Genomic DNA, 18,476 nt, shown 5'->3' with positions numbered 1-18,476 from the left:
TGGAAAAATCAATTTATGAGTGTACACACAGTTTTCTGAATTAAAAGAATGTGACTTTGCACGCACACATAAGACAATTGCACATGTAATTGCAAAGTAAATAATCAAATTCCTTTGTGAAATTAGGCTTTTGATTTTAATTTAATTGTGCCACTGGATTTTTAAAGCTCCCTGTCACCTACTATAGCAAGACTACACTGCTTGAGTATCAAAGATGTCCTCTAATTACTGATTGCGAGAGGAGCTAGAGAAATAAAGAATACAGGGCATATGCAAAACATACATCTAAATATTTGGCTCACTGAACTGGGTACCACTTTTCTAGTTCACAGTGTTGAGTCAATCCATTTTTTTTAGCTTTGCTCACATTGCTGGTCTTGTTCCAATTGCTGGCACCTGATGAATATTCTCCTTAGAGGAGCTCTGCAGATTGGATATTCTTCATATAAAAGGTGCATTAGAGGAGTAAACAATCTGTACTATATGTGCTTACAGTGCTGGTTGGCAACAATGGATAACAGCGTAGATATGTTGCTTTGGAGCAACTGAGCAAAAATTCATTTCAGTAGAGCTCCGCTTGTTGCAGGCATAGTTTCCAGGTGCCCTTTCATTTGCATGATTGTCTTCTTTCTTTTGACAAACCTTAATTATGACCTTTGTATTGTTTTCTGGCCCTCTTCCGTTAACACTAGGGAATCAGTAGTAGTATATGAAATAGTGTTTCAGCGCGCATTTACTTAATCTTACACACTTTTGTGAATTGGTCTTAAACCAACTAAAAAGAGAATAAAATGGGAACATTCAGCCGGAGCTGATTAACAAATTCCTCCAGTCTTCCACCATCCCTAAATCGTGGAAACACGCTAAGGTTGTTCCTTTATTAAAAAAGCCCACCTTAGATCCCTCTAGGCCAGAAAGCTTTAGACCCATCTCTCTGCTCCCCTACTTGGCCAAGCTGGCAGAAGCGCACGTGAATGACATCTTGACCAATTATTTGGAGAGCAATAAGATTCTAGATGAGTCACAAAACGGGTTCCGGCCTAACCACAGCACGGAATCCGCCCTGCTTGCTGTTACTGAACAACTGAGACTGACACAAGATCTGGGTTGCACGTCGGCTCTTGTCCTGTTGGATCTGAGTGCGGCGTTCAACACGGTCTCTCATAGGATTTTACTCGGAAGACTATGGTAGATCGGAGTTCGAGATGGAGCCCTGGATTGGTTCGCGTCTTTTCTATCAGACCGTTCCTTTCAGGTCCATGCCCCACGTTCTCATCCAGCAGGTTTCCATTGAGTTGCGGTGTTCCGCAGGGGTCAGCCCTCAGTCCCACGTTATTTAATATATACGTCCGGCCTCTGGCAGTGTTGGCCAGAGAACGTAATATCAAATTAACTTCGTATGCGGACGATACGCAGCTTATCTTTGCCTTTTCCAATGACATCGAAACAGATCAAAGCAAATTTCAAGATGATATTCTGGCTATCTCTAGTTGGATGAACGCGAACTGCCTGCAGTTGAATTCATCAAAAACTGAGGTACTCCTGATCGGCTAAGAAACACACAAGTGGGATGATCATTGGTGGCCTTCCATCTTAGGTCCTTCCCCCATCCCTAAGATGGAAGTAAAAAACCTGGGCGTGACTATGGACAACTCCCTCACCCTAGAGTCACACGCAAAAAGAGTGGCTGGTGTGTGCTATGGTCGCCTTCGGTCTGCCCAAACACTGTCATGTGTCTCACATTCTGCGGCGTCCACACTGGCTTCCGGTGACACAACGCATTCAATTTAAAGCCCTCTTTCTACTTCATAAAATCCTCCACTTCTCTGACCCCCCAATCTTGCAGGGTCTGTGTTCCTCCTATGTTCCCACACGTGCTCTCCATTCAGCGGATCTCCACCTTGCCTGTACCATCAAAATCAGAAGGAGCAGAGCTGGTGGCCTTTCCTTCAGGTATTTGGCTCCGAAACTGTGGAATTCAATCCCCCTGGAGATGCTAGCCACTAACAACTACCTGTCATTTAGAAAGCAAATTAAAACATGGCTGTTTCCGCTTACTTAAGGTCCCGAAGTATTGTCACACGCTCTCTCCTGGGGCCAAGCTGTTTTGTTTCAAATTGTCCGCAAGCGCTGGGACGCCCTGCTGCTGGGGTAGCCATGCGCTCTATAAGCGTTTTTAACATAACATAACATATTCATATTTAATTAAAAGAAATGAACAAGGACATTGCCCTCGGCATTTTTACTAATAGGGACTTGCATGTGAGATTGCCTAAATAATCTGAGTTTTATATATACGCGTTTGTGAATATCAACCTTACATGAGTAGGTCAAGCCTCTATGGGGGATATTTGCAAGAACTTGCAATAATTATCACGAAACGCGCTTAGCCCATTTTTTTCCAGCACCTATCACTGGATATTATCGCGGAGATAACACGCTATTAGCAACGTTTATCTCTAGTGTGATAAAATATCAAGCGATAGCAGCGAAATAGCTTGAATATCGCTGCAAATCCAGCGATATTCACTCATTAACGCCATGGTGCACTTACCCTGACAATCCACCTCCCATTGAAGAAACAGGTAAGTCATGTTTTTAGCAGGTGTTAAATTCTAGCGATAATCGCGCTTAGCGCGACTATTTGATCGCTTTCTCCTGCGTTGTTAATAGGGGGAAGTTGTGTTAGCGACTGTTTTCAGTCGCTTTTAGTTGGGAACGCCTGCCTTGCATGTCATTAGCGATAACTTTCTGATAGATACATCTGCCGTGTGTATTCCTCACCTTGTGAATATCCCCTTGCGTCAGCAACATTCGGAAATTCTTTTCGTAGCTTCGCGCCGACGTGGACTTGGACGTCATAGAGGCACGGCATCGCTCGTGACTCCGCTGATGTCACCAACGCCTAAAATAGGCCCACACCGGCGTGATGACATCAGTCCCTTTTTTTCCACGTCGTCGACGCTAACAGTTTCGGGAATCTCAGTAGCTATACTGTGACTTTGTTTAGTTTCTCTGTGTTTCCTGCTTCTTTATTTCGATAGGATGTCGAAGAAGACCGGTTTCAAGCCCTGCAGGGAGTGCGGAAAAATGATGTCCATCAAGGATCCGCACGAGGACTGTATTTGGTGCTTAAGCTCCGATCACGACGTGGATGGATGTTCATCATGTCGTAAGATGAATCCGAAGGCCCTGCGGGAGAGGGAAACCAAGCTACTTCTGGCAAACCTTAAGGCCGACAAGGATAAGAAGACTTCAAAATCTCGCTCGAAGAAGACTAAGTCGAAGTCGAGGTCGAGGTCGAAGTCGAGGTCCCGATCTCGTGAGGGTTCGGCCTCGAAGTCTTCTTCGGACCATGCTTCAAGGTCAAGGAAGAAGCCCAGGAAGAGGAGACATGAGTCTCGACATCACTCGGGTGAGAAGTCGGACTCGAGGTCGAGGTCGCCCAGGAGGGTTCGTTCGAAGGTGGTCCCGCCGCAGGAGACTCCGGATCATGAAGGTGAGGCTTCGCCTTCGGGGTCGCAGGTTCTCTCTCCGGCTCCGGAGCCCATTCCATCTCCGGCGCCTTCTCCAGCTCGAGAGGAGGAAGAGGTAGTGCCTGTGGAAGTTGAAGAATCTGCGCATTTCGTTGAGCCGGATTCGATCCCACCTCGAGGTCAGCCTGATGGTGTTCAACCACCTCTTCCAGCGCCAGGCCAAGACCCTTCAGCGTTCTTGAACGCTATGTATGGTGTGTTCTCAAGCGCGTGGTACCCCTCTGGTGCACCTTCGTGTCCCATGGGTCCTCTGGCATTTAATTTGAGGGTTCCTCATTCATATGCCCCGGCTCCATTCATGCCGTTTATGCCAGGACCATCGACGCCGTGGCAGTTTCCGGCCCCGCTGAGGTCGTCACAGGCTCGTCCGAAGTCGACGACTCCAATGCCGACGTCGCCTGCTCCGAGTAGACATCAGGAGCGTACTTCTGCGCCATCAAAGTCGGTACCGATGTTGGTTCCGACTCCGTCGGAGTCGTTGATGGATCCGGTGCCGAGGCGTGTAAAGGAGAGGTCCAGAAGAGAAGCTCAACGTCTTTTGGAGGAACAAAGTTATGCCGACTCTCGCCCTGACTTAGAAGAGGATGAGCTGGGAGAAGATTGTTTTGAAGAACTGGCTGATGCCAGTGGCCTGGATTTTTCCCCGGAGTGGGAATTGCCCTCAGGACATGATACGCCTTCAAAGGATGTCCAGCCATATCATGTGGTAATGAGGAAGGCTGCAGGACTTTAAAATGTAACATTACCAACAGTTGAATTTAAGTCAAACCTTCTTACTGAAGTTCTTCACTCTCCGAGCTCGGCCGTGGAGCCTTTACTTCCATTTAATGAGGCATTAACTGAGCCCATTATGGAGGTGTGGAAGAAGCCACTCTGTGCTCCTGCTGTATCCAAGAGTGTGGCTAGAAGGTATAGAGTAGCTCCAGAGGACCCTGCTTTCTTAACATCTCCCCCTTCTCCAGAGAGCCTGGTGATTCAGGCTGCGTGTTCTAAGAAATCTATAAGTGCTTTTCCCCAAGTTCCTGGGGACAAGGAGGTTAAAAAGCAAGATCAGGTGGCCAAGAAAACTTTCTCATCTGCTAGTATGGCCTTCAAGTCTACAAATGCCACTTGTCTCATGGGGAGGTATGTGCACGCACTTATGGACTCAATGCGTGCTTTGGCTCCTAAGATCCCCGAGGAGAACAGGAGTGATTTCGAGGAGGTGTTGTCTGACACCCAAGCAGCGGCACGCCAAGTAATTCAGAGCAGTCTTGACATGGCTGATTCTGTGGCTCGGATTATGGGTACTGCAGTTGCTACACAAAGATCGGCTTGGCTAAAGTCCTCGGACTTTTCTGCTGATGTCAGGCGGTGCTTTTGGATCTGCCTTTTGACGGAGAAGGACTATTTGGGAAAAAAGCAGATTCAGCGCTCAAAAGGTTTAAAGATAGCAGAGCTACTGCCAGGTCTTTGGGCCTTCAAATTAGAGGTGCTTCGACCAGAAAGTTCAGAGGGTTTGGACGCACTTCCTTTCGGAACTTTAGACAAGGTCAGCAGCAGCAACATCAGCAGCAGCAGCAGAACACCTTGTACAGGTCATACAGGGGGAAGCAAAAGGGTCGTCTTCGAGGGCGTCAAACCTCTTCCTCCTCCACCTCCTCCAACCCCCCAGACACAGAAAAGCAGCCCTAGATCTGCCATTCAGGATCATGTGGGGTCGGCTTACCTATTTTCTACGGGATTGGGAATCGGTTACGTCAGATCTTTGGGTTCTCAATCTCGTAGAAAATGGGTATGCCCTTCCCTTTCGGGAATTTCCTTCAATTGCCCTCCTTGCCAAGGTTTTTGCACAGAGGAACATCTGTTGCTTCTGCAGGAGGAAGTACAGACTTTGTTAAGAAAAGGTGCAATAGAGGTGGTCCCAGAGCAGGAAAGGGGTCAGGGATGCTACTCCCGGTATTTGCTGATCCCCAAGAAGGATGGCAGGCTTCGTCCAATCCTGGATCTCAGGATCTTGAATCTCTATCTGAAGCAAGAGAAATTCAAGATGCTTACCCTTGCACAGGTTCTTCAAGCGCTGCTGGAAGAAGACTGGATGGTGTCGCTCGACTTGCAGGATGCGTATTTTCACATCCCAATCCTGAAGTCACACAGGAAGTATCTCCGTTTTACGGTGGGATCGCAGCACTACCAGTTTGCGGTCCCTCCGTTTGGTCTTGCTACTGCGCCTCTAGTCTTCACCAAGGTGATGGCGGTGGTGGCGGCACATCTCAGGAAGTCGGGGATTCCGGTATTCCCCTATTTGGACGACTGGCTGATCAAAGCAGAGTGGTCGGAGAGAGTGCTCTAGCATCTGCAGGATACAACTCAGTTGTTGTACCGTTTGGGTTTTTCGATAAATGTACCCAAGTCTCACCTGGTGCCCTCCCAGCGCAACCTGTTCATAGGTGTGGTACTGGACACTACTGTGTGTCGTGCATTCCCTCCTCCTCAAAGGATTGGCGACATACAGGAAATGATTCCTTTATTCTACAATGGAGCGGTCGTTCCAGTCCTGAAGGTCCTTCGTCTGCTCGGTCTGATGGCTTCATGCATTCTATCGGTCAACCATGCACGCTGGCATATGAGGGCGCTCCAGTGGTGCCTCCGCAGGCAGTGGTTTCAACACCGAGGGGATCTCAGGGAGTCAGTGAGGATCTCCAGAGAGGCTGCAGCGGAAGTATCTTGGTGGGGCGTGGAAAGCAATCTGTCACAAGGGAAGCCTTTCCATCTGTCTCCATCGGTGGCCACGGTGATAACGAATGCATCCACTCTAGGGTGGGGTGCTCATCTGGGGGATATGGAGGTCAAGGTTCTTTGGTCTCCAGAGGAAAGGTTGCTTCACATCAACCTTCTAGAATTGCGGGCGATACGTTTGGCGCTCAAGGCCTTCCTCCCTTCCCTTTGTGGTCGGTCAGTGCAAGTCCTGACGGACAACACGACCGCGATGTGGTACATCAACAAGCAGGGAGGAGTAGGGTCGCAGTGTCTCTGCAGAGAGGCTCTGCGGCTCTGGTCTTGGATTTGTCTGATGGCGAATCATCTGGCCTGGGTTCAGAACGTGCAAGCAGACAGTCTGAGTCGTCAGTTCTCGGCCGACCACGAGTAGAGGCTCCATCCAGAGGTTGTTCTCGACCTCTTTCGGATGTGGGAAACTCCTCGGGTGGATCTGTTTGCCACGCGCGGGAATGCTCACTGACCGTCGTTCTGCAGTCTCCAGTATCTGATGCAAGGAGCCTTGGGGGACGCGTTTCAGTTGAGTTGGGGAAATCAACTCCTTTACGCGTTACCTCCCATACCTTTGATTCCTCTGGTTCTGAGGAAGATTCGCCAAGACCGGGCCCAAGTCATATTGGTCGCCCCGGGTTGGCCAAGAAGGGTGTGGTACACGGATCTTCTCCACCTCTCCTCGTGCCCGCCACTCCGTCTCCCTCTCAGGGTAGATCTCCTCTCTCAGATGGAGGGGCAGGCTCTACACCCCCACCTCCAGACATTACACCTTCATGCCTGGAGATTGAACGGGGCAACCTGATTTCCTTTTCTCTCCCGCCTGACGTGGTGGATGTCATCTTGTCAGCCAGGCATGTCTCCACTAAGTCCATCTATTCTTATAGATGGTCAAAATTTGTCACTTGGTGTTGGGAGAAATCTATAGACCCTTTGAGAGCTCATTTGTCTAATGTTCTCCAATTTTCCCTTTCTCTGGCACAACAGGGGCTTGCTGTTGCCACAGTGAAGGGCTAACTTTCAACGCTGTCGGCATTTCTCTGCTTGCCTGACCAGCCATCTCTTTTTAAATCTCCTGTAGTTTTAAGGTTTTTGAAGGGCCTCACGAATAAGTTCCCTCCTACTCCTTTTATTGTGCCTCAGTGGGACTTAAATCTTATTTTGACCTTTTTGATGGGTGCTCCCTTTGAGCCTCTTCACAAATGTCCTATGAGGCTTTTGACTCTTAAGACAGTTTTCCTCGTTGCAATAACCTCGGCAAGGAGGGTAAGGGAGCTTCAAGCTCTTAGTTCCAAGCCCCCTTTCTTGACCATTCATGCTGATCGAATGGTTCTTAGGACCAGGGCTGCTTTTCTGCCTAAGGTGGTGACTCCTTTCCACCTAGGTCAATCTATTAGCCTTCCTACCTTTTATCCTCCCCCACACCCTTCCAAGGAGGGGGAGAGAATACACCGTCTGGACCCCAAAAGAACGGTGTCCTTTTACCTGGACAGATCTAAAGACTGTTGATTGGATGACCAACTCTTCGTTGGGTTTGCTGGCTGCAAAAGAGGAAGAGCGGTCCATAAAAGAACTTTGTCAAGTTCTCTGTATAAAGATCTGCTACTCTTTGGCCGGTAAGGAACCACCAGAGGGTATAAGGGCTCATTCTACAAGAGCTAAATCTTCAACCTCAGCATTGGCTAGAGGTGTTCCTGTAGAGGACATTTGTAGGGCGGCAACTTGGTCTTCCCTCCACACTTTCGCGAAGCATTACTGCTTGGATTCCGAGGTGAGGAGGGACGGTCACTTTGCGCGCTCTGTCCTCCAAGATTTCTTGGTGTAGAAGAGTGGACACCCTCCTCCGGGAGAGGGGACTGCTGTGGGACTCTATTCACAAGGTGAGGAATCCACACGGCAGATGTACCTATCGGAAGAACGAGTTACTTACCTTGGGTAACGCTTTTTCTGGTAGATACAGTATCTGCCTGTGGATTCCTCATTGACCCACCCGCCTCCCGTTGTCCTCTCTTCTATACCAGAGAATCTGTGTTGTAAATATTTTATGGTCAAGGAAAATGTTTTATTTCAATTGTTTTCTAATATTTACTTTGCACTGTGTGTTTTACCTTGGCTATTGTATACTGTGTATACTATGTATATATCTACTGTCATTGGTCCGTCCGTGTGCCTCGAAGGCACGGAAAAAAGGGCGGAACTGATGTCATCACGCCGGCGTGGGCCTAATATAGGCGTCGGTGACGTCAGCGGAGTCACGAGCGATGCCGTGCCTCTATGACGTCCAAGTCCACGTCGGCGCGAAGCTATGAAAAGAATTTCCGAATGTTGCTGACGCAAGGGGATATTCACAAGGTGAGGAATCCACAGGCAGATACTGTATCTACCAGAAAAAGCGTTACCGAAGGTAAGTAACTTGTTCGTCGCTGGCATGCAAGGCGATAGGAAAACCGGGCGCTTTCACCAGAAAGCTGTCTCTAGCGCTGGTTAGCGACAGCTTGCTGAAAGGGAGATAAAAAACACTGCTTTAGCGGCAAAAAGTGCAGGTAAAGCGGCGATAAGGCCTTTGGCAATATGCCTCTATATTCTCTAGTCTGATAAGCCTACAGAGGTTATTGAAAGAGCCAAGAACTGACAATAAATAAATCAATTTTTTAAACTGTATCCTCCTGTCTTCTGATGCTATAGTGTGGAATGATATGGATTAAACTCAGATCAGTTGACTGGGGGTGAGTGTTTGATTTGCTCAAGCGCTCTGTCCATCATCCCCTTTGGTATCACTTTGTTCCCAATAAGTTTGCAGGGTATGCCCAGACGGGGGTCCCTTGCTCACTGTGCCACTGGATGAAATATAGACCTGGCTGATGAGGGTTATGGACTCGAAAACGGTCCCAGGATGCTTGTTTCCCATCCAGGGAAGACATGGCTTGGCAGTTCGGGCTGGACTGTTCCCGTGAGGAACAGGGTCAGACTGATTTGCATATGGCCATGTCTGAACTGGGGTGGTGGAGTGAGCTAAAGAATGATGATGGATTAAACCCAGATCAGTTGACTGGTGGTGAGTGTTTGATTTGCTCAAGCGCTCCATCCATCACCCTGTTTGGTATCGAATAGTATGGAATAATGTCAAAGCTCATGCACTTGCAGAAACTAAATGCATTCTACTGTGGCATCCCTCTCCAAATTGAAGGCCACACCAGGAAAGATTTCTTTAGGTCTAAGGGGAACTTTCTTATTGCATCCCCTTTGGAGAAAAGGAAAACAGACAGGTGTCGCTCGCTCTTCTCCATAGAGATTTGGGTTCTGCTAGATTGAAAGTGTTGTGAGTCAAACAAGCCTGCCTGGAAAGCTCCTATCGAAAGGGGTTATTGGTCGTTTCATGGGTCATTACTGCGATCTCTGAAAGTAGCACACACACACATTAGTAGCTGCTTACAATGATTGGTTCTTTATTATGTATAATCAGCATGTAAAACATACATAGCGTAAAATTATGGAAATTTCAGTGGTGATGATATAAAATAGAATGCGTTTTAGTAAAAGCCCATAGCATCTTATATTCTGCATCTTTTCTATGTGGAATAATTACTCTAATCTCTATCTAACATTTACATTTATGTTGCCAGCCTCCCAAATTATATTAATATTGGAATGGTCAATACTTTCTCTCTCAACCTTATGACAGGCCATGCATTATCCCGATATAACTCTAAAACACTCATAGGCTTGCAGTTAGATTTCTGCTCTCCGGTATTCTGTCCAAGTAACCAGTGTTTGAGCATACCTACCCTAAACTCCTAGATCTCTTTATACCTTTCTCGCCAATTATTTTCTACTGTAAAGGGAGGGAGTTACTGTGTACTTTCTTGTATCACTTACTGTATGACAATGCTTCAGTTAGAAACAGATTAGAAAGCCAATGAAGTGCATCAACACATGCTTCCTTCCATAGTAGCTTTATGTCCAGCCAAATGGCCTTGCAAAGTTGCTCACTAGTTGAAACTAGAGAATGGAAGTTTCATCTTCTTACATTTATGTGATTTTTGATAGCATGCCTAGTGTCAGCTTGCTTGCTATGTAGTAATCTTGCCTACTCTGTTAGCTTTGATAACAATTCAAAATGTTAGTTTTCTAGGTCCTAGGCCTCTCAAATACACACTCGTAGGTGTTTGTGTGGTCATGTTCATCATACACTTAGGCCTGGCTTGTATGTAATATGTTCATATCAGAAAAAAGCCTTGCCATGTACCCACTATAAATCATATTTCACATTTTAAGACTAAGGGTGATGTTAAGAACTCAGTGGGTGATCCGACAATTCCCTCAGGGTGCTGAAGACCTTACCTCCATCCACCCAGCAGCACACCTCCAGTTGACTGCTGCAGTGACATAAATGCTCCTACCAACATGGTGGTAAGAAAAGTGGCTAAGCCTGCAGTATGATTTTAATGTGTGTTCCACAAAAAACGTCCAAAGTGAATTTAGTAAGTAAAGAATGAAATAATGGTCCTGACATGCAGGACTGCCATGGCCCTATGGCCTACACAGGCAGGTGCGGAGATGTCCCACTACAGATTACGCCATCTTTATGTTTGCAATAGCTTTAGACCTTTAATTTGCATTGTGATTTAGGACATTCCTGAGCGACCAGGTGGTATGGGAGCTACTCACAATCCTGGATCTATCTCGAAACAGGATATTTATGTACATGACACTTGCTAATGGCTTGGAAAATGCCTCAACTGAAAAAATGATGGCTGCACTTCCATAGCCTTTCAAATGTGGGATATATAAGAGCTGAAAAATGTGGATTTTTTATATGCAGAGAATAATTGCACATGTGGATTACATTATTAAAATGTTAACGCTCATATGTTGTTTGACGGCTGTCATTTTAATAGATGTTGTCTTGTGATTGAAAAATACCCTTTTTAAAAGATGTGATATAATCATCACAATGATGCCCTTTTGTTGAATATGACATTTTTAGACTTTGCACGCGCCCTTTTGATTACTGATGCAAGAGGTTCAGTTAATTATTTTAGTGCTGTGGTGTTAGGGGAATGGAGATTGTATGTATTAAATGGCAAAGTATTGGGTACAAACCTCGTTAACAAGCAGGGAGGAGGGGGTGGCATTTAAATCAATAGTTCATTTGGTTTTAAATTGTGTGTTTTAAAATCAAGTCTAAACATTGGTAAAGTTGTACTGGACTGTACTTCCATAGGTGGAAAGCGGATAAGCAGAGGACTCTCCACAAATTTTGGGGCATATTTACAAGAAAATGGCGAGCGTGTTCTTAAGCAAAGAAGGCTAACAACATGCTTTGTCCCATTAGAAACGCAAGGCTGCACCATAGTTACTGGAATATGGTGCAGCCTGTGTTTCCACCTGCGATGGCACTAAATTAGGCTGCCTAGAGCCAACACAGATACCCTTGCATCATAGTGCAAGTTTGCCTGTGTTGAGGGTAACATTGTTTATGTGCAGGAAGGTCCCCCTTCCTGTACATAAACAATCTTTAAATGTTGTTTTGTAACTTCTATGTGTGCTCATTAATGCATCACACATAGAAGTTGCAAAACAACTTTTTATATATTGGCGTTTTTGCTGTTTCTATGTTTGCTGCTCAAGGCCTAAGGCCCAAGGCAGCACACATGAAAACAGCAAAAACAAGGAAAAATAAAGCATTTCTCCTTGTTTCACCGGTTTTCCCTGGCATTAATTTTGCAGTGCCTCCTATTTACGCTGCTCTTGTAAATAGGGGGCAGCATCTAAATCATTGTGTGTTGCGGTGGAACGCCAACCACAACATCCATTGCCCACCCCTTTCACACTAAGTAAGTGTAGTGTGAAAAGGGGCTTATTTACAAGGCAGCATGAGCCACATGAAGTGGCTTAATGCTGTCTTGTAAAAAAGGCAACGCTCCTATCGCTATCACAACATCACTAAAAGTGATGTTGTGGTAGCGCTAAGGGCAGTTAATATGTCCCTTTGACTTAGAGTTTTTTTAAACTACTGATGCCACAGTATAGTGTCCTGCATGATTTGCAAGATGTTAACCCTTTTCACAGTGCAGTTCTCTCAAATGTAATTTATATAAAATATATCAATGTGGATTTGGTTTGATACACTGAATAACTATGTTTTTTGTCTGGCTAATTACGAAGGCTAGAGGGCTACAGCAAAGAAAACTGCATGTAGAAATTGATGCCAAACCAATGATCATAAACTCTGAATGAAGTGATAACCAGGTGACGTCATTGTCCAAAATATGATAAAAGGCGGAAACAAAGCACATGGGATACATGTTATTATCACAGTATGCAGCAACCATCACATCTAGGTGGTATTCAAAAGAAAACCCTATTTGTAATTTATGTAATAGTGAGGAGCAGGACTTGGAACATCTATTATCTATTTGCACAAATGCGTTAGTGGTAGAAGCAAGGAAAAGATTTTTACGACCAGTTTATTCACAATGTAGAATTAACTCAGTACAGGAATTGATTATTTTATGTAAAGTTCCGCCAAACGAATTTGTATGTCACAATTTTTACAAATTTTTAAAATCATTTTTAATTTTATATTAGAATGAAAATTTTTAACAAAATTGTGTACATTTGAATATTGTGTATTTAATATTTGTGGTTCTCAGTGGAGAACCAAATCAAATACAATAAAAAACTTAATCACAGTATGCAGCAATATTAATATTGTGGGCGATGCCGAACATGGAGAGGACTTTTTTCTATTTAGCTTCAGAATATATGGGATAGCCTGACCCTCTACCTGCATAAGTCTGCAAAAGGCCTAACTTCCTACTTACTACCACCATTATAGTTTGCCGGAATACCATTTAAAATAATGCAAATCTTAGTCAGAGAGAGAAGCATGAGGTTCAGGGATATAAGACATACATTTGAGAAACCTATGAGTTCAACCAAGGGTGTGTGAGATGCTTGCGAGTGACTGCACCCGCTGTAGTCTCACACTGTGTAATGTTTAAATGATACTTTGGCATGATCTATTGTAAGAAAGGGATATTAGGTGTCACATATAACTTGATGACACACAACATCTCGATAAGCACCACAGCTCAGACTTTTCTCCAGTCTCATGGAAGATATACAAGTGTGGATAAGAAACTTCTGTCTTTCCAATATTGCAAACATTATCAAGCTTCTAATAATGTACCCAAGATCAGCTTTTCTCGTGTGGTTGACGCTGAAGTGGAACTCTTAAGTAGACTCAATTTAGATATCCATTTGTCGACGAAAAAACATGTAATTTCTTCAAATAAAACATGTAACTAGTGTATCCTCCTTTTACCTGAACTCAACCTGTTCCTAATTGAATTTTATAAGGCCAAAATGGCAAGAGCAATATCTGGTTCTTGTTTTTTCACTTTTCAGTGGTATATTCCAGGAAGACTGGGAGAATCTACAAAAGATATAGAGGGGCATATTATCAAGGGGGTTTATCTCCGCTTTTTTGGCTTTAAAAGCCAAGAAAGTGGAGATAAAATGATCTCCCTATTACCTAGCTGTTGCTAACACCAGTTAGCGACAGCTAGTAGGAGATAGCGACCATCTTGGGCCCCGCTTTGCATGTCAGTGATATTTATCACTAATGGCATGCAAAGTGGGTGTGCCAAGATGTTAGCGACTGGAAACAGTCGCTAACATCGCTATCTCCTATTACCAACTTTTGGATATATTCGCGCCAAGCGCGAATATCTCCAAAAGCTAACACCTTCCCCTGAGCAGTTCTTAGCCATGTTATCCAATGGTAGGTGGATAACATAGCTAAGAGCATTAGCTCGGTAATGCATGAATATCGCTGACTTTTCAGCGATATTCATGCATTTCGGACGATTTTTATCGCTTAGGAGATAAACCTTGATAATAGCAAGGTTCCTAAGCGATAAAAATCGCCGCAGCTCGGCGATAAAATATCGCCGCTAAACCAACATAGCGATAGTTATCGCTAGTTGTTGGTAATATGCCCCAGAGTTCGGCTGAAAAGATGGTTGCTGGAAGAAGATTCCTAAGCATGTTAAGCCAAAACTGGGCTTTCTATTGCCAGAAGAGTCATATTCTAGCCTCCCATGATGATTCATGCAACCATTTACCATTCATGTTTGGATCATTGGAGACACAAATCAAAGCATATATCCAATGTCACTTTAAGATTCTATGATAAAGACTGGCTTGACTCCTACAAGTCTGATCAAATATCTGTAGGAAAAACTGTGAAATGATCTTCCAATCAAACTCAAGAGATTACCTTGGGTAGGATCTTAAGCACATTCCTCATTTAGGTTGCTTGTATCTAACTGTCCATCTTTGTGCAGGTTTTATTTCAGAACATGCCATTGGTGCCCAGACACCTCAGGTGTTATGACATAAAATATGTGTTATTGACTTAAAATCCATGAATTTGATAATTGGTAATACCTCTAAAGGTTGGATACCATTATATATAAGTGGACCAGCAGTGTGTGAGATCAGCCTGTGGCTGCATCACAGTTTCAGATTAAAGGACACCACATATAAAGGTAACAAAACACAAACACAAACCAAATGCAAAGAGGCTGCCCTCGACAAACATCCCTTACCTACAAACTCCAATTCATAACTGTCAAAGCGAAGGATTATAAAATAGAAATTAATTAGAGAAAATACGCTAGCCCTGCTACATAAAGTCAGCCATGTCTGATATTGAAATTTTTGAATCCCCAGCAGTTCTTCCCCCTTCATTTACAGCCTCACTAATGCTCTTCCTTTCCTTTTCTGACAGGGGTGGGATGGCTTTACCCAGCTGGCACTTGATTCTTTCAATTCTCGCCTCTAAAGCCAAGTCAAACTCTTGTTTCTTTGAAATTGCCAAGCTTGTGATTGCCCTTTGAGCGTCTTCGCAGCCGGTTTGTAACTTCAGGTGCTCCAACTTGAACTCCGGATCTGAGGGGTTCATGCCGAGGAATATTCCTAGAGCGTTCACCCGGTCCATCAGGTAATGCTGAGACACTTCAGAGTAGGTGCTTGAGATCATGTTGACCAGGTAGCCTAAGTTGGTGGCTTTGGTTGCCTGCATGAATAACAAATCCTTCACAAAGGATTCTGCAGTATAACTCATACTGCTCTGTAAGGATTCAGCATTTTCCACTAATTCGTTGACATTTCTTGAGAGACAGGTCTCTAAGAGGTTGGATATTTTATTGAAGAAGGTAACCATCGTATTCCACTGCTCTTTGACTCTCTGCAGGGCAGACAAGCCTTTAATGAGCAACGTTTTGGTTGTTTCAAAATCTATTTTTTCTACTTTGTGACTCCTTATTTCAACCAGGACTTCTGTGAGTTTTTGATTTTCTTTTTTTAGGTTATCAAAGGTCTTCAGGTAAAGGGCTTGAGTGTTGTTTAATTGCAGTCTGGCCTGTTCCACTGTGGCCCAAGCCCTTTGTGCAGCCTGTGTGCCTACTCCACCACTGCTTACAGCCTTAGACAGATTTGGGGGTATTTGCTGAAAAGCAGGGGCATTTTTTGCAGCTTTACATTCTGTGTCAGGTTTTAATGAGTTGACATAAAGAGTGTTTATCTTTTGAGCAATGCTCTTCAAGTTCTCCTGATCGTCAGTCGCAGATGTGGCAGCTCTGTGCAATTCCTCACAAATAGCAATGCCATTTTGCAGAACAGTATCCATTGACATTTTTGCAGTACAATTACCATAATCACTTATGTCCTTTCGCAGGTCCAATAAAAGATCTTTAAAAAAGTCTGTTAGGATTTTATGGTCCCTCTCATCATAAACATGTTTCATGTTAACAGTTTCATGTTTACTGTCCAAGACGTTTAGAAGACTATCTGCGAGTTTTGCCATCCGATCGGATCTGGCACAGACATAGGTGGAGCAAAAGATGGACTTTCCATTACTCGTGTCACGAGTTCCATCTACGTCTAAGTCTTGTTTTACGTCTTTCTTTGCTATGTTAGATGATGGGTTAAGAAAAGTGCCCAGTATATCAGCACCAGCAGTTTCCATTACAGAGGGCACTTTGTCCATTGCATTCTTGTAGGCTTCTATTGCATCCTTTAGTTGTGTCTCAGTGGCCTTCCTTAACTCTTCTGTTGTCTGCATAGATTTCCTTGAGGATGCTTCCTTTAAGCTGAGCTGCTCCAGGGCAGTCTTTATATCTGTCAGCTTATGCTCGTAGCCATTCATCGAGTTCAAGCAAGCTTCAAGAAGCTCATGGATTATGGAAACTGTCTCATTAAAGCCTAACTCCACAGACTGAGCCAAGGATGTGCATTTCTTGGACACTAGGAGCAAACTGTTCAGCTTCTTTGGGAGGAGGTTGGCAACAGAGGCAGTTGGCGTGGACAGAATCTTGACTATTTCTGCATTGGCGCTAGGTATGAACCCTGAGAGGAGCCTGATCTGGTCCATGTTCTTGTTTGCAGTGTTGAAGGCAAACCAGGCTGAATTGCAAACCTGCATTAGGGATGCAGCAAAGGATTTTGGGTATTTCATGTACTTGTATCCATCTGTTGGTGGATTCAGGTTGATGGAGAAGTCCCCTCCCGATGATGAAAGGACTGCCAGCTCTCCTAGGATAGCGATGGAGATGGGGAGCGGCAACAGGAACTCTTCCCAGCAGACAAAGGGTTTCATCTGCATTACAATATCATCCCTCACTTCCTGGACTGAGGAGACACTTCCTATTGCATCATTGAGATTCGCAGCTGTGCTTTTGCAGGCCACTTCTCTTCTGCGCCCTAGAGAAAATAGAGATTATTAAATATGTTGTGATGGGTAAAACATGAATTGCACAAGTTTTCTAGCTGTAACATAACCATGTGCAAGGGAGAAGCCAGAAAAGTAAAATATCCTCTATGTTGAACCAAATGTTTGATGGCACCACATCAAAGCAATGGAGTCCACAACTCCTTAGAAGAGCTTATTTGATTCTTCAGTCCATCATATTTACATTCATCATTTCACGCTTTAATCCACCATTTTAACTTTACATTCTGTCAGTCAACAATGAATTTTCCCACAATTCAATCTATTGGTCATCCATCCACCATGCATCATTTGACTCACCCAAGGATAAATACAGTTTTCATCCACCAATCCTTTTATCCACCCATCTTCTCAGATTCCCATGTACTCTTCCATCCGTTCCCTCGATGTAGGAAGCTGGCTCTGTATATACTATACCAAAGTAAGTCATAGTGTGCACAGAATCCAGTGAATCCCCACAGGTATTGCAGAGGCTAAAGTAGACAATACCGTTCTCTCTTTTGTGGTAGTGTGGTTGACCAGTCAGGCTCATCAGAGGGTAGTATTAAGCATTTGGTATAATTTACTATTCCTACTCCAGTTTGTGCAACAGCAGGAAAGGTGTTGGATTGTAAATCCAACACCTTCGGCCCCCTACAGCAAGTCTTTGTAACAACTTGCGAGGGAATGGTTTTTGATGTAACAACGCAGTCATTGTAACAAACCGCGTTGTAATGGCTTGCGATATAAAGCATGCGATATAAACGTTGTTTCCCATTTTTTGATCAATGCCCCCCCTTGATAAATCCGGTATTAAAATAAATCTGGAACTCCTCATTTAAAACTGGCAATTTTCCTGCCATTTGGAAACAAGCGTTTTTATTACCATTGCTGAAAAAACCTAAAGCTGATCCTGATGTGCTCAGCGATTTCCGACCAATCTTCCTCATGTTTTCACCCACAAACTATTTTTGGGAGGAATTATGCTCAGCGACAACTATCTGACTATATAGAAGCTAATGGCCACCAGCATGATTCTCAATCAGTCTTCCTGTCTGGTTACAACGAAGCCAACAAATGGTTTTCTAGTGACCTTAAAGCACTCAAACTGGCCCTTCGCCAGTCAGAGCGCCAGTGGAGGTGCAACTATTGCCCACTTCTGAGGGACCGATACAGGTCTCTTCTTAAAAACTATAAGAGAGCTATCCTCTCAGCCAAATTGGAATATTTCTCGGGTAAAATTCTGTCAGCAGCTGATAAATCTAAGGAGATTTTTTCCATTGTCTATAATCTGGCCGCATCATAATCCCAACCCCATCCCTTCTCAATCTGTCTGCCTTTCCCTGAACGACTTTTTTCTCGAGAAGAATGCTAATATCAAACGTAACATCCCCCCGCCATCTTCCCTTCTT

The 18,476-nt window shown here is 44.4% G+C and overlaps 1 protein-coding gene across 1 annotated transcript in view; it reads right to left on the bottom strand.

Moving 5' to 3' along the window:
* Positions 1-14,299: 14,299 nt before the first annotated feature.
* LOC144819251 (uncharacterized) overlaps positions 14,300-18,476 on the bottom strand; it is a 69,504-nt gene continuing 65,327 nt past the window's right edge. Inside the window, exon 2 of the mRNA XM_078677219.1 lies at positions 14,300-17,057. Within this exon, the coding sequence (XP_078533345.1) occupies positions 14,980-17,057 (2,078 nt within the window). The 3' untranslated portion in view covers positions 14,300-14,979. The remainder of the gene's footprint in view (positions 17,058-18,476) is intronic.

Source organism: Lissotriton helveticus, chromosome 2_1, assembly GCF_964261635.1.
Source record: "Lissotriton helveticus chromosome 2_1, aLisHel1.1, whole genome shotgun sequence".
In the NCBI taxonomy this organism is placed as follows: Eukaryota; Metazoa; Chordata; class Amphibia; order Caudata; family Salamandridae; genus Lissotriton; species Lissotriton helveticus.
The sequence above is the reverse complement of the archived record's forward strand: the minus strand, read 5'-3'. Positions and strand labels throughout refer to the sequence as shown.